The following is a 16,497-nucleotide window of genomic DNA, read 5'->3' on the forward strand; positions in this document are numbered from 1 at the left end:
GGTGAAAGAAGGGGAAAGGGGTGTGGAAGGTGTAAGGGTGGGGCGTGGGGAAACGAGGCACGAGCAAAGGTGATGGATGCGACGAAGGAAACATGTAACCCTGAGACAATCAGAGAAAGAGTGTGTGTGACAGCCTCACCGATAAAGGTGCTGTGTGTCTGCTTTGAGTTCACACTTCCTCCCACGTTCCTGCTGTGTCGCCACGTCACACCCACAGACACGTCACAGCTCACCGCCGGTTTCTTTACAATCTTCCAAACAGTGCTGTTGGTTTGTGTGAACTTGGATCTGATTTATTCTTTCATGTAATTTGAAATAGAGAGAAATGTTAGTGTTTGAGGTTTGGTGCATGTGTGTAGCTTACAGTGTGTGTTGGTGTTTTCCATATTTCTCCTGACATTCCCGGCTCCCTGCTGTGTGGATGCTACCGTGCTTCACACAGCACTTTTATGAGGAAACGAGTGGATTAGAATCACACGCAGGCTCTCCATCCACACTGTTGTTCACGTAGTAATAATGTGTGCTCCACGATAAGGCCGCCTGCCTCTGGAACAGCAGAGTCCGCCAGCCGGCTGCTTTCATAGTCTGCACTGTTGTTTGGACGTCCTCACGGGAAACTAATCCGAGCCGTGAGGACGGCTAGCGTTTCAAATGCATGTGAGTGCACGTCACACACTTCTGGCTTTGAGTTTTAAAGTTGATCCTGCAGAAGCGTGCCGTCTCCCTGCAGCCGGGAGTGAAAGTGGGACAACCCTGATGAGGATGCACATATTTATCAGAGGCTAACCCTTCTAGCATATACGACCTTGATTCTGATGGCCGACTGTCCTCTGTTGTCTTTTCTGTGTATCGATGCTGACACTGCTGACTGTCTTGAAGTTGACGTGGCGTTTGTTGGCTCTTCTCAGACAGGCTGAGGGCAGAATAAGTTCTTCAGTTAACAAATACTGGTGTTCAGTACGGCTGTGCTGCCAGTCGGCCTCTACCTGACGCGCTTTCCCTGCTTTGTGTGTGATTGATTTGGTTCTGGATGTCAGGGATTCAAAGTCAGCACGTCATGTGTTTCTTTCAGGTCGGTCCTCTCTCCTCCACAGAAGCCGTGTCTGTGTTGGTGAACATCACACGGAGCGTTTCAGTTTGATGTAAACACAGATTTGAACGAGGGTCTGCCTTTTTGTCCAGCGATGCCATGAAGTCTTGAACTTAGCTGTCATTATGTAACACATGCAGCCTTCATTAGGAGGAATATCATTACTGAACGGACAGGAAGAGTTAGAAAGTAGCCCTAATGTTCTGACATCAAGTCATTTTGTAGAGAAATAAATCATTAAGATTCGCACTAAGAGCTGATTTAAGGGGTTTTGTATTTGTGTTATTCATGGTATAACTGATTTTCTCAGAAGTGTGAAGCTGTTGGAGGTTTTGTTGTTTGGCACAGAATCTTTTTTTTCTCATTTCAATTTATAGTTTTTCTCACAATAGACTAAAAACTGGTTTAAAATAAAGAGTGAGACTGTAATGAGCAGCTTTTCTGCAGATGCCACCCCATCTCTTTAAAACAACGACATTGCATCAACTGCATTTACTCTGTACTTTGTTATTATTGCTGTTTCCTCTGCTGCCCCCGTCCTCCACGGAGAAGAAGTGAAGGGAACACACCTGAAATAAAGGTTGGATTAGAAAAAGCTCACAGTGTCTTTCAGGTCATTGCATCTCAAATTACTGTCAGCCTTCTGCTTGACCATCACTAAAATGTTAGGGTAAAGTGTTTGTGTGTGTGTTTGTGTGTGTGCACGTTTAGATAGAGCTGGACTAAAAACACACAGAAGCACTGATAGCAGCACATGAAGAAGCTTTAAGCACACTGACAGAATCTAGAGTTCAGCAGGGTGTAAGATGCAGGCAGGTCATTCATGGCACGCCATAACCACATAGTTTCATAATTCAATTCAATTTTATTTATATAGCGCCAAATCACAACAAAAGTCGCCTCAAGGCGCTTCATAGATACAGAGAAAAACCCAACAATCATATGACCCCCTATGAGCAAGCACTTTGGCGACAGTGGGAAGGAAAAACTCCTTTTTAACAGGAAGAAACCTCCGGCAGAACCAGGCTCAGGGAGGGGCGGGGCCATCTGCTGCGACTGTTTGGGGTGAGAGAAGGAAGACAGGATAAAGACATGCTGTGGAAGAGAGACAGAGGTTAATAACAGATATGATTCAATGCAGAGAGGTCTGTTAATACATAGTGAGTGAGAAAGGTGACTGGAAAGGAAAAACTCAATGCATCATGGGAATCCCCCGGCAGCCTACGTCTATTGCAGCATAACTAAGGGAGGATTCAGGGTCACCTGGTCCAGCCCTAACTATATGCTTTAGCAAAAAGGAAAGTTTGAAGCCTAATCTTGAAAGTAGAGATATCACTCTAAAAACTATTGTTTAAGCTCAACAAAAAAAATTAACGCAACAGTTTCCATTACTCTTTTTGAGTTATGATAACTTGTGTTGAAATTAGATTGAACCAACAAACTATATTGAGTTACGGGAATTAAATTATCCTCCATAATCAAAGGTGATTTTAATTACCATTTAGGTAATATTTGGTAGCTTAAAAACATATTTTTAAGTTGTTTACTCATAAAAATTATGTTCCTCCAATTACTTTTTCCACATTATTTGAAATGATTTTTAAATGTTATGTAATTAATTACAGCAATTACAAAAACAATTTTTTAAAGTTCATTATTTAAAATATTAAGTTGCTGATTTTCATCATTATTATCATCATTTTAGCTTTCTCTCATTTTTTTTATTGTAATAGCTTTTAAGAAAGGAATTCATTCAACATTTTTTTTATCAAATAACTTTTTTATTTTTTAACAGTAGGCATTTCAACACTTTGTACTTAAAAAGTGAAAATAAACCAGAAATTTAGATTTATACCATCACAGCCAAGTTATAGAATATGCCTTTATGTATTTAACACCACAGAAACAAATGTGTTCAATTGGTAAAAAATCTACTTAGAAAACATTTTGTTGCAGTAATACTTCCATGCAAGTGTTCAGTAAATGTTAACTTTCAATGCCTACCAAACTTTACAAGATCTTGCATCTTTCTATTACACAATGCAGCAAACACCTTTAAGATCAATGTTACACATACAGGATTCAAAACAGTTAACAATCTTTGAAACAGAGTCAACATCTTTAACATAATGATGGTTCCATCAAGGTCAAGGAACAGCTTCTGAACAACTTCAAAAGTATATTTCAGATCCTTGCATTAGCTCAGATTGAGAGCATATATTATGCCCATGAGCAAAACACAGCACCTTGGGAAATTCTGGCCCTCCATGATTTTTGTTTCCTCCACCACAATGGTTGCAGTCTTATGGTTAGATCCAGGGGTGTACCGGTCACTGATGATGGCAGTTTTCATCACCTGCCTTAAGTTCTTCGGTGTCCTTGTAAAGCAAATTTTTAAAAAAAATAGGTTAGTGAATTATAGATTAGACTTTTATACTTACTGAATCTTAATGAATTCAGATGATCAATGGAAAACACACACACACACACACACACACACACACACACACACACAATGCTGGATTACTTACACCAAACTCCATGAACAGGCCCTCGTCCTTCTCTCCAAGGAAAGTGATAAGGCAGCAGATGGCTACTTCTCTGTGTGTTTCGATTGTATTGTGCTATTTAAGAAAAAATAAAGTATGCGTATAAACTACATGGGTGACTGCCAACAAAGTGCATTTCAAAGATACCCAAAGTCTAAAGAGTTGTCCTACCTCAAGAAGCATGTCCTTGATCTGCCTGATTCTCACTCCTTTAGCTCCTCCCCTTGATAAAATGACATCCATCAGTTTTGGGGTGCAATGGTCAAGTGTAGCCATTCAAGGCTTACAGTGGTTATTCTCTTGAACGCCTCCTTTATCTGTCGACCACACAAACACAAGAATTAAGCCTTGCAGACTATTAGCTATACTGCATTAATGAATGCTCTAATACATTATTTAAAGAGGATAGAAGTGATCTAAGGCTACCCCAAATTTTGAGGGAACAAAAACAATCTTGGTGAAGACAAGGGAGACTTCCCCACCATAACCGTGGTGTAATCTCTAATGTTTTAGCAACCCTGTTTTTGCAGAGGTTTCGAATTTACACATTGTTCACTCCCAGCCCATTTTGTAAAAAATGTGTCCCAACTTAACAAAGCACTAATGACCCTCGATTATCACACTATACTAACTGCTTACATAAAGTCTTGATGTTAAGTAGATTCACATAGCCTATGTCAGAATAATGCTATTGGAATGACATTAACAATATTTCACACAATCTGATTTTTTTTTAAAAACAAAACAAAGATACAGTTGTGGTCAAAGGTTTACATACACTTGTAAAGAATATAATATAATGGCTCTACCGAGTGTCCCGTTATTTCTAAAACTCTGATTTTTCTCTGATAGAGTGATTGGAACAGATACTTCTTTGTCACAAAAAACATTCATGAAGTTTGGTTCTTTAATGACTTTATTATGGGTTAACAGAAAAAAGTGATCACATCTGCTGGGTCAAAAATATACATACAGCAGTGCTAATATTTGGTTACATGTCCTTTAGCCATTTTCACTTCAATTAGGCGCTTTTGGTAGCCATCTACAAGCTTCTGGCAAGCTTCTGGTTGAATCTTTGACCACTCCTCTTGACAGAATTGGTGCAGTTCAGTTAAATTTGATAGCTTTCTGACATGGACTTGTTTCTTCAGCATTGTCCACATGTTTTCAATGGGGTTTAAGTCAGGACTTTTGGAAGGCCATTCTAAAACCTTTATTCTAGCCTGACTTAGCCATTCCTTTACCACTTTTGATGTCTGTTTGGGGTCATTGTCCTGTTGGAACACCCAACTGTGCCCAAGACCCAACCTTCGTGCTGATGATTTTAGTTTATGTTGAAGAATGTGAAGGTAATCCTCCTTCTTCATTGTCCCATTTACTCTCTGTAAAGCACCAGTTCCATTGGCAGCAAAACAGCCCCACAGCATAATACTCCCACCACCATGCTTGATTGTAGGCATGGTGTTCTTGGGGTTGAAGGCCTCACCTTTTCTCCTCCAAACATATCGCTGGACATTGTGGCCAAAAAGCTCAATTTTTGTTTCGTCTGACCACAGAACTTTCCTCCAGAAGGTCTTATCTTTGTCCATGTGATCAGCAGCAAACTTCAGTCGAGCCTTAAGGTGCCGCTTTTGGAGCAAGGGCTTCCTTCTTGCACGGCAGCCTCTCAGTCCATTGAGATGCAAAACACGTTTGACTGTAGACAATGACACCTGTGTTTTAGCAGCTTCAAATTCTTGGCAGATCTGCTTTTTGGTGATTCTTGGTTGACTCTTCACCCTCCTGACCAATTTTTTCTCAGCAGCAGGTGATAGCTTGCATTCTCTTCCTGATCTTGGCAGTGACGAAACAGTGTCATGCACTTTATACTTACAAACAATTGTTTACACTGTTGCTCTTGGGACATGCAGCTGCTTTGAAATGGCCCCAAGTGACTTTCCTGACTTGTTCAAGTTAATAATTCGCTTTTTCAGATCCATGCTGAGCTCCTTTGACTTTCCCATTGTAGCGTTTGTGGGCGTTTCTATCCAATGAGCCCTATTTAACTGGCCTAAGAGAAGTCACCAGCTGTAGTCACTCATAATCACTCACAAGAAGTTAAGAGGCCATGCTATGAAGCTCAGTTCACTGACAACTTTCTAAGTCACCAAAATTGCTAATTCATGTTGCTGTATGTATAATTTTGACCCAGCAAATGTGATCACTTTTTTCTGTTAACTCATAATAAAGTCATTAAAGAACCAAACTTCATGAACGTTTTTTGTGACAAAGAAGTATCTGTTCCAATCACTCTATCAGAGAAAAAAAATCAGAGTTTTAGAAATAACGGGACACTCGGTAGAGCCATTATATTCTATTCTTTACAAGTGTATGTAAACTTTTGACCACAACTGTAGCTGCAGCTCTTAAGATCAAGAACAATACTTACTTTAAGCTGTATCACAATACTAACCAAAATCATTTACAATGTAATATTACATATAGGTCATGCAAGTTTTATAAAGACATAAAATAGGTGAGCCAGATGGAAAAAAGAAGCCTCTAGGTTATCCCTCTGACAAAACTATTCACAGTTTAAGGCTTCTAATTTTGGTAAAAAGAAAAACAAAATCAGCCTAAAATCGAAATTAGATTGCACTGTGTAGCAAAACTTTAACCACGCTTTTCCTAGCCACAGTTGCACTCTCTAGCTGAAGACTTTTGTCAAATGAAACTTTATAAGTCTTATCCTCTGCTGTGCTAAAGTTTAGAATGGCTAGCATTAGCTACATGTGGTAGTGCAAAGTATTTCAGAATCAGAATCAGAATCAGAATCAGAATGGGTTTATTGCCAGATGTTGAGGTTTACAACATTAGGAAATTGCTGCGGTGCTTCAGTGCAGACAATAAGAATTAAAGTGCTATGTAGAAAGAAAGATATGTGCATGAGATATACATGAGATATATACATGAGAATAAGAATTATGAGTGCTACGTAGAAAGATATATACATGAGTGCAGGTGGTGATCAGTGCCAAACATGAAATGATGCAGTGAACACAGCGTAGGGTCATGTGTTAGTGGTGGGAACAGTCATATGGTTATTGTTCGTGTGTCCGACAGCAGAGGGGAAGAAACTGTTCTTGTGGCGAGAGGTTCTGGTGCGAATGGACCGGAGCCTCCTGCCTGAGGGGAGCAGGTCAAACAGACTGTGTCCAGGGTGAGAAGGGTCAGCTGAGATCCGGGCTGCACGCCGCAGTGTCCTGGAGGTGTACAGGTCCTGCAGAGATGGGAGTCTGCAGCCAATCACCTTCTCAGCAGAGCGCACAACACGCTGCAGTCTCTGTTTGTCCCTGATAGTGGCTCCAGCGTACCACACGGTGATGGAGGAGGTGAGGATGGACTCGATGATTGCAGTGTAGAATTGCATCATCGTCCGTGTTGGCAGGTTGAATTTCTTCAGCTGCCTCAGGAAGTACATCCTCTGCTGGGCTTTCTTGATGACGGAGGTGATGGTGGGCTCCCACTTCAGGTCCTGGGTGATGGTGGTACCCAGGAAGCGGAATGAGTCCACAGAGGTGATGGGGGTGTCAGTCAGGATGATGGGGGGGAGTGGGGCTGTGTGCTTCCTGAAGTCCACAATAATCTCCACTGTCTTCTGGGCATTCAGCACCAGGTTGTTGTGGCTGCACCAAGACACCAGACGTTCAACCTCCCTCCTGTAGGCAGACTCGTCCCCGTCCGAGATGAGCCCAATGACGGTGGTGTCATCTGCGAACTTGCGAACTTGATTAGCTTGACAGACTGGTGGGTGGAGGTGCAGCAGTTGGTGTACAGGGAGAAGAGCAGAGGAGAAAGAACACAGCCCTGAGGGGAGCCGGTGCTGATGGTCCGGGAGTCCGAGACATTCTTTCCCAGCCTCACGTGCTGCTTCCTGTCCGTCAGGAAGTCAGTGATCCACCGGCAGATGGGGTCAGGCACATTCATCTGGGAAAGCTTGTCTCGGAGATGGTCTGGAAGGATGGTGTTGAAGGCAGAGCTGAAGTCCACAAACAGGATCCTGGCGTAGGTTCCTGGGGAGTCCAGATGCTGCAGGATGAAGTGTAGGGCCATGTTGATGGCGTCGTCTACAGACCTGTTGGCTCTATATGCAAACTGCAGGGGGTCCAGGAGGGGGGCCGTGAGGGTCTTGAGATGGGAGAGAACTAGGCGCTCAAATGACTTCATGACCACAGATGTCAGAGCCACGGGTCTGTAGTCATTTAGTCCAGTGATCCTAGGTTTCTTGGGGACAGGGATTATGGTAGAGGACTTGAAGCAGGCAGGCACGTGACATGCCTGCAGTGAGGAGTTGAAGATGCCAGAAAACACTGGGGCCAGCTCGTTTGCACAGTGTCTGAGGGTGGCAGGAGACACACCGTCTGGGCCGGGAGCTTTCCGAGCATTCAGACTCCTAAACTGCTTCCTCACATCTGCTTCATGAATATGAAGAGTTGTGGTCGGAGGAGGTGGTGTGAAATCCTCTTTTGTGTGGGCTGTATGAGCATCACATCATACACAAATCCACTACAGGTGACTAGCACAAATGCTTTGCTTTGGTAGAACTGTTATTTGTAAATGAAATGTTACTTACCTTGAAATGTCTTTTACAAAAGCTTGCACCATGCAACCCAACATGTGTGAATTTGCCCGGGCTAGTTAAGTCGGTAGGGGAGGGAATTTGAAATCAGAAGTTACAGTGGAAAAAAGTTATCTATTCAATTTCTTTAAGTAATTACAACTTGAATTTTATTTTGAACCCACTAACATTGGGATTTAATTTCAAATTACATATAAAATTAATTTAATGTAATTACCAACATTATTATTTCAACACAACCCAAAAAAATAAAGTTTGCAACTTAGAAGGTCTGTCTTAATCAATAAATTAGAATTTTTATGTTGCAGCCATGGATTTAATCAAGTGGAGGTAAAAGGCCTGATGAATTACTTTTTAGTGTCTGTCTCCTGAATCCAAACTGGAAGCTGGTTCCACAGAAGAGGGGCCTGAAAACTGAAGGCTCTGCCTCCCATTCTACTTTTAAATACTCTAGGAACAACAAGTAGGCCTGCAGAGCGAGAGCGAAGTGCTCTAATAGGGTGATATGGTACTACAAGGTCATTAAGATAAGATGGGGCCTGATTATTTAAGACCTTGTATGTGAGGAGCAGGATTTTGAATTCTGGATTTAACAGGAAGCCAATGAAGGGAAGCCAATACAGGAGAAATCTGCTCTCTCTTTCTAGTCCCTGTCAGGACTCTTGCTGCAGCATTTTGGATTAGCTGAAGGCTTTTCAGTGAGTTTTTTGGACATCCTGATAATAATGAATTACAGTCGTCCAGCCTGGAAGTAATAAATGCATGAACTAGTTTTTCAGCGTCACTCTGAGACAGGATATTCCTAAGTTTAGAGATGTTGCGCAAATGGAAGAACGCAGTCTTACATACAGTGGGGCAAAAAAGTATTTAGTCAGCCACCGATTGTGCAAGTTCCCCCACTTAAAATGATGACAGAGGTCAGTAATTTGCACCAGAGGTACACTTCAACTGTGAGAGACAGAATGTGAAAAAAAAATCCATGAATTCACATGATAGGATTTGTAAAGAATTTATTCGTAAATCAGGGTGGAAAATAAGTATTTGGTCACCTCAAACAAGGAAAATCTCTGGCTCTCACAGACCTGTAACGTCTTCTGTAAGAAGCTTTTCTGTCCCCCACTCGTTACCTGTATGAATGGCACCTGTTTGAACTCATCATCTGTATAAAAGACACCTGTCCACAGCCTCAAACAGTCAGACTCCAAACTCCGCCATGGCCAAGACCAAAGAGCTTTCGAAGGACACCAGGAAAAGTATTGTAGACCTGCACCAGACTGGGAAGAGTGAATCTACAATAGGCAAGCAGCTTGGTGTGAAAAAATCAACTGTGGGAGCAATCATCAGAAAATGGAAGACATACAAGACCACTGATAATCTCCCTCGATCTGGGGCTCCACGCAAGATCTCATCCCGTGGGGTCAAAATGATCATGAGAACGGTGAGCAAAGATCCCAGAACCACACGGGGGGACCTGGTGAATGACCTGCAGAGAGCTGGGACCAAAGTAACAAAGGTCACCATCAGTAACACACTACAACGGCAGGGAATCAAATCCCGCAGTGCCAGACGTGTTCCGCTGCTGAAGCCAGTGCATGTCCAGGCCCGTCTGAAGTTTGCCAGAGAGCACATGGATGATACAGCAGAGGATTGGGAGAATGTCATGTGGTCAGATGAAACCAAAGTAGAACTTTTTGGTATAAACTCAACTCGTCGTGTTTGGAGGAAGAAGAATACTGAGTTGCACCCCAAGAACACCATACCTACTGTGAAGCATGGGGGTGGAAACATCATGCTATGGGGCTGTTTTTCTGCCAAGGGGACAGGACGACTGATCCGTGTTAAGGACAGAATGAATGGGGCCATGTATCGTGAGATTTTGAGCCAAAACCTCCTTCCATCAGTGAGAACTTTGAAGATGAAACGAGGCTGGGTCTTCCAACATGACAATGATCCAAAACACACCGCCCGGGCAACAAAGGAGTGGCTCCGTAAGAAGCATTTGAAAGTCCTGGAGTGGCCTAGCCAGTCTCCAGACCTCAACCCCATAGAAAATCTGTGGCGGGAGTTGAAAGTCCGTGTTGCTCGGCGACAGCCCCAAAACATCACTGCTCTCGAGAAGATCTGCATGGAGGAATGGGCCAAAATACCAGCTACTGTGTGTGCAAACCTGGTAAAGACCTATAGTAAACGTTTGACCTCTGTTATTGCCAACAAAGGTTATGTTACAAAGTATTGAGTTGTATTTTTGTTATTGACCAAATACTTATTTTCCACCCTGATTTACCAATAAATTCTTTACAAATCCTACCATGTGGATTCATGGATTTTTTTTTTTTCACATTCTGTCTCTCACAGTTGAAGTGTACCTCTGGTGCAAATTACTGACCACTGTCATCATTTTAAGTGGGGGAACTTGCACAATCGGTGGCTGACTAAATACTTTTTTGCCCCACTGTACATCTGGCTGAGGATCTTACGTGGTCAGTACACACAAACAAAACAGTGAAGAAGGCGCAGCAGCGCCTCTTCTTTCTCAGGAGACTGAAAAGATTCGGCATGAGCCCCCGCATCCTCAGGACCTTCTATCACTGTGCCATTGAGAGCATCCTCACTGGATGCATCACCACCTGGTATGGCAACAGCACCGCCTACAACCGCAAAGCTCTCCAGCGAGTAGTGCGGTGCTCTGAACGGATAATTGGAGGAGAGCTTCCCTCCCTCCAAGACATCTACAGGAAGCGGTGCCTGAGGAAAGCGGGGAGGATCATCAAGGACTCCAGTCACCCCAGCCATAAACTGTTCAGACTGCTTCCATCAGGAAGGAGGTTCTGCAGCATCCGGTCCCGTACCAGCAGACTGAGAGACAGCTTCTTCCACCAAGCCATCAGACTGCTGAACACGTGATAGACACCTCAGCTTCACTACTGGAACTTTAACATTATGCACTCCATACTGTACAGTAATGCCACTGTTTTGCACATATTCAACTCTGTATATTTTTATATATTTTATTTTATTGTTTACTCTATTTAATTTGTAAAATATGTGTACACACACACACACACACACACACGTAGAAAAATATTTAGTATACACATCCAGAAATGCATATACTATTATATATTGTACATATATTTATTAGTTTCAGATGTAGCCATTCTTGTATTTTGCTTGTTTACATTATTGTATGTTGCACAACTCTGTTGCTTGTGAAGCTCGCACACAAGAATTTCACTCACATGTACTGTACCAATGTACCTGCACATGTGATGTGACAATAAAAGTGATTTGATTTGATTTGATTTGAACAGGCTTTAAAAAATGTGGTAAACAGGAAGTCGAACATTATATCGTTTCATGTTGATAACAATCAGAATAACTGTGTACTGTTTGTGTCTCATGATGATCTCAGCACCAAACTGAGTGGCCTGACTGTGAATCTGGGCCGTCAGCGTCTAAGACAGTGACACAGATCATCATCCATCCAAACTACAACTCTGATACCAATGACAACGACATCTGCCTCCTGCAGCTCTCCTCACCGGTGGCTTTCACCAACTACGTTTCTCCCGTCTGCCTGGCAGCTTCAAGCAGCACCTTCTACAGCGGTGTTAACAGCTGGGTCACCGGCTGGGCCGATATAGGGAGTGGAGGTCATAAAGACATCTGACTGTTTCAGAGAAATTTGACTATAATGCAGGAAACAAGTGTGCTGTCTCAGAAATATTTAGAGCAATAAAATGTTTCCATGAGGTTAAATCTGTCGAGAGTTCAAAACAAGAAAGAATCATTATGTGAATTAACCAGTCTGGAAGTGCTGAATCTGCACCGAGTCACAAAGATCCCTGGTTGAAAGAAAGTATACTTTCTGTGTAGCTGACACTGCCCCCAAGTGGTATTAGACAGTACTACATGTTGACGTCCATCTAATGTCTGTGTGAAGTTACGTTTATTTTTTTAGCACGTTTAAAACCAGCAGCTGTTGTGCTTCTTCTAAAACAATGAGGTGAAGTGAGGTCATTACACTACACAAGTTAACCAGGCGACTGTGTTCTGCAGGGAGCTATAAACCCAGCAGACAAACACATGTCTCCATCTTTGCACACATGACTGCACTTTACATTTGGTGGAGCCATCATTTTGCTTGAAGGTGCATTTAATCCCTCACATCATTTATTACAAACTGATATATTTATTTTACCCCTTCAGTGTCCCTTCCTTCTCTACAAAACCTCATGGAGGTGGAGGTTCCTGTTGTAGGAAACAGACAGTGTAACTGTGACTATGGAGTGGGAAACATCACTGACAACATGATACAGGGCTACATACAGGAGGAAAGGACTCCTGTCAGGTGATCGCTGTTTCCTGTGTTTGGCACATTTTCACCTTCTACAGTTTCCTCTCCTCAGCTTTGCTCTCAAAGGAGGATTCAGGAGGTCCAACGGTGAGCAAGCAGAACGGTCGCTGGATTCAGGCGGGAATCGTCAGTTTTGGGGAAGGTTGTGCTGAGCCGAATTTTCCAGGAGTCTACACCAGAGTATCCCAGTACCAGACCTGGATCAACAGCCGGATTTCCTCCAACCAGCTGGGCTTCATGACGTTCACGTCCACTGGGACCAACAGTGACCTCAATGTCACCTGCCCGAATAGCAGCGAGGGTCGTCCTGCTCACTCCTTCATCTTTGTCTTCTTCCATCTCCTCAGCCTCGCCTTTTGTCTCTGCTGACCAGCAGGGGGCTCCTCTGGATGCAAACAGCAGTCAGATCACTTATTGCTTATTCACACACAGCCACTGTGTGCAAACTCAGCTGTAACTTTAGAGAGAGATAAAACAGGGTTTTTTTAATTCAACAAAGTGCCACAAACACCCTGACTGAAGGCTCACCTTTAACTGTGTTATGATTTGGATTCAACTTTATTGTCCTTACACATGTATAAACACAGGGTAACGAAATACAGTTTGCATCTAATCAGAAGTGCAAGAGCAGTAAGTGCAATAGGAGCAGATTATATACAGATAAGGGTAGCATAAAAGGTGGGAATAGCTGTGAACACATTACGTACAAATAAGTCAAGTATACAGATGTTTATGTTACTGTACAGAGAGCAAAGATACAGATATACACAGATGTTCTGTTTATACATATGCACAGATATACAGATGATCTGTATTGCTGTACAGATGGGCAGATATACAGGTGTACTATGAACAAATATACAGATGTGCTACATATATACAGATGTAGCAGTGTGAGGTAAACAGATCTACAGTAGTGGAAGCGTAGCGCTCTGAACAGACTATAATAGTGAACAGTGTACGCACTTTAACAGAGACCATACTATGTGTCACGGGATGGACTGGACAGGTTTAACCAGTGTTTTTAATCATCTTGCTTGGGTTGCTGTGTTTCATCATTTTTGATCTTTTGATAACATACAGTGTTTTTTATGGTTTTATTGCATGTTTGTATAGAGATTGACAGACCACGTGACTTTCGCACATTGCATGTTGGGTACTCGTGGCAAAACAATCAAAGCAATGCATCAAACGCAAGCATTTGCTGCACCGCAAAACGTTCATTCTCCGGTTCCAATACCTTCTTGCTTTTTCTTTGCCCCCCAAAAAAGGAGTGTACAAAACGAAGGAGAACAATGCCGGACCGCACAAAGACAGACTTGATGAAAAGTCAAAGAAAAGATACGAGGAAAAAATCAAAGGAGTGAAAGGGTCAGACCCGTACGAGCGCACAGAGTGGACAAAACATGTGCTGCCCAACTTTCACCACGCTCATATTTATAATCATACGGTTCTTGGAGTGAGCGCATACACTCATGAAGTTTAGTAACTTCAGGTCACTGCAACAAGCCCAGGTACAGTTTACCGACGGATGGGTGCAGGACCTTGAAATGCACCGAACGAAAGACCATCGTACGAACAATGTGTTCATCCATCTCTCTGCATTCAATTATTAGTTATTATTAATCTCCGACTCTCTTCCACAGCCTGTCTTCGTCTGTCTTCCTCCCCTCATTCACAGCAGATGGCCCCGCCCCTCCCTGAGCCCGCTTCTCCCAGGGGTTTCTTCCTATTAAAAGGGAGTTTTTCCTTCCTACTTTCTCCAAGTACTAGCTGAAAGGGGGTCATGTGATTGTTGGGGATTCTCTGTAATATTGTAGGGTTTATGTCTTACAATAATAAGTGTTGTTACTCACTGGTAGATCCAGTTTGGTGTCAGACATGGAAGCATTGTTCCAGGAAACAAATATTTATGTGAATGTTTCCTGGAGTACAGCATCTATTACATAATGTTACCATTAGATTTAGATTTAGATTTAGATAGAACTTTATTAATCCCTCGGGTGGGTTCCTCTGGGAAATTCGATTTCCAAAAAAGCACAGCACCGACAGAAGTTACAGAGTTATACACACACACATATATATAAATACAGAGACAATATAAATAAAATATACAAAGGGGATAAATAGAATAAATAGGAATAAAAATAAAAATACAAGTGAATTGCACATTTCAAGTATTGAGTCTATTGCACTGTTGACTATTTACAAAAGTATTGCACAAGGTATTGCACAGTGAGGTGAAGAGGCACTACAGCTTAGTTGTTCCCCCCTCCTTTGTCCTCCTGTTTCCCCTCCCTCTCCCCTCCAGAGAGGAGTTAAACAGTCTGATGGCGTGTGGGACAAAGGAGTTTTTAAGTCTGTTAGTTCTTGTCTTGGGGAGAAGCAACCTGTCACTGAACAGACTCTTCTGATTGTTTATGGCCGTGTGCAGAGGATGCCCAGCATTGTTCATAATGTCCAGCAGTTTCTTTAATGTCCTTTTCTCTGCCACTGTCACCAGAGTGTCCAGCATTACAGTGTTTCAAACAACCCCGCGCACACACACACACACACACACACACACACACACACACACACACACACACACACACACACACACACGCACACACACACACACACACACACACACACACACACACAGAGCTACTTTTTGTACAATGCTTAGTCTTTTGCACTGTTGTGAGTCTGCATCGTTCTGTCGTAGCACCACAGTCTTGGAGGAACGTTGTCTCCTTTCACTGTGTACTGTACCTCTGCACATGGCTGCAATGACAATAAAGCCACCTGACTTGGAGCAGGAAACATGTGGGCACTGTACTGAATACATAAGATGAAGGTGTGATGAATGCAAACGCCTCACATCAATCTTGGTTGACGACTTCTGTGGTTCCCTCACAGGTGTCAGATTTCAACAGTGTTATAGTTCACCACAAGGTGGGTCCAGTGAGTAAGCTGCCAGTACGCCCTGTACTGAGATCAGAGTGAAACTGTCAAATCTGAAGCCCTGATCGTTTTTAATGAGTAAGAATTTCACTGAAAGTGTAAAAATGCATCAGCTGATAGACAGCAGACTTTATCTGCCTTCATTCAGATCAAACCACAAATCATGGCCGAGCTGACCGAGCAAGCCCAAAAGTGTGTGCTGTGTTAAGGTCAGGGAGGAGGGTGGGTGAGACTTGAGCTCCATTTATAGAGAGAGAAAGAGTCCATGTGAGCTCACACATGTGCCACCACATACTGCCGGCACAGTGGGACGAACATCGTGAGAGTTTGAACGTTCTCCTGTCGGGAAGAGGAGGAGCAGAAGTGTGAAACAGATCAACTGCAGGTGGAGAGCAGCTTGTAAAGTAAGTCATTCTAAGGTGTGTCTTCACCTCACGCTGCCACGTGCAGTGGAGGTCGTGCTTGATGAATGTGGACCACGTCTTTGTTTGTAACTATTAATATTGTTCAGTCGTTCCCACGTGTCCTCTCTGTGTCCGCATTTTAAAACTGCTGACAGTAAAGAGATTTTTGTTGGCCAATCAGAAAGGTCTTTGAAACATGAAAGCAGGCTAACAGCATTAAAAGAAACATAGTGATCAGAAACATCACATCGAGTGGAGACCACAGTGGACACAGCACCAAGTTACTCATTCATTTCCAAAAGCATGGCAGTTATTTAATGCTGGGCTCGTCTTACTGACCACTCAAGGTCCTTTAAGTACCACGCTAACCAGTGTACAAGCTAGAGTACTTCACAGGCACACTGGGACCATGCAAACCCCACGCAGACAGGCTGCCAGGAATCGTCTTCATGTGAGGAAACAATTCAAACAACGCACCACCGTTCTGCCACGTCACATCTAGTTAGCTTATTTTTGCTCTTTTCCAGTCACGC

The 16,497-nt window shown here is 42.9% G+C and overlaps 2 protein-coding genes across 4 annotated transcripts in view; both read left to right on the top strand.

Annotated features, from left to right (window-relative positions):
* Positions 1-72: 72 nt before the first annotated feature.
* Positions 73-12,983, top strand: LOC146629877 (trypsin-1-like). The gene is given in 5 exon segments (XM_085355378.1): positions 73-270; positions 11,670-11,910; positions 12,467-12,571; positions 12,574-12,608; positions 12,681-12,983. Coding segments are annotated over 5 exon segments (882 nt in total).
* A 2,859-nt stretch (positions 12,984-15,842) lies between these two features.
* Positions 15,843-16,497, top strand: part of slc43a1b (solute carrier family 43 member 1b) — a 45,729-nt gene continuing 45,074 nt past the window's right edge. For all 3 annotated transcript variants that reach the window (XM_085356699.1, XM_085356698.1, XM_085356697.1), the window contains exon 1: positions 15,843-15,964. The gene's annotated coding sequence lies outside the window, so the exon portion shown is untranslated. The remainder of the gene's footprint in view (positions 15,965-16,497) is intronic.

Source organism: Diplotaxodon limnothrissa, linkage group LG6 (assembly GCF_057381915.1).
Source record: "Diplotaxodon limnothrissa isolate DT_005_m linkage group LG6, D_limnothrissa_male_GT1.1, whole genome shotgun sequence".
In the NCBI taxonomy this organism is placed as follows: Eukaryota; Metazoa; Chordata; class Actinopteri; order Cichliformes; family Cichlidae; genus Diplotaxodon; species Diplotaxodon limnothrissa.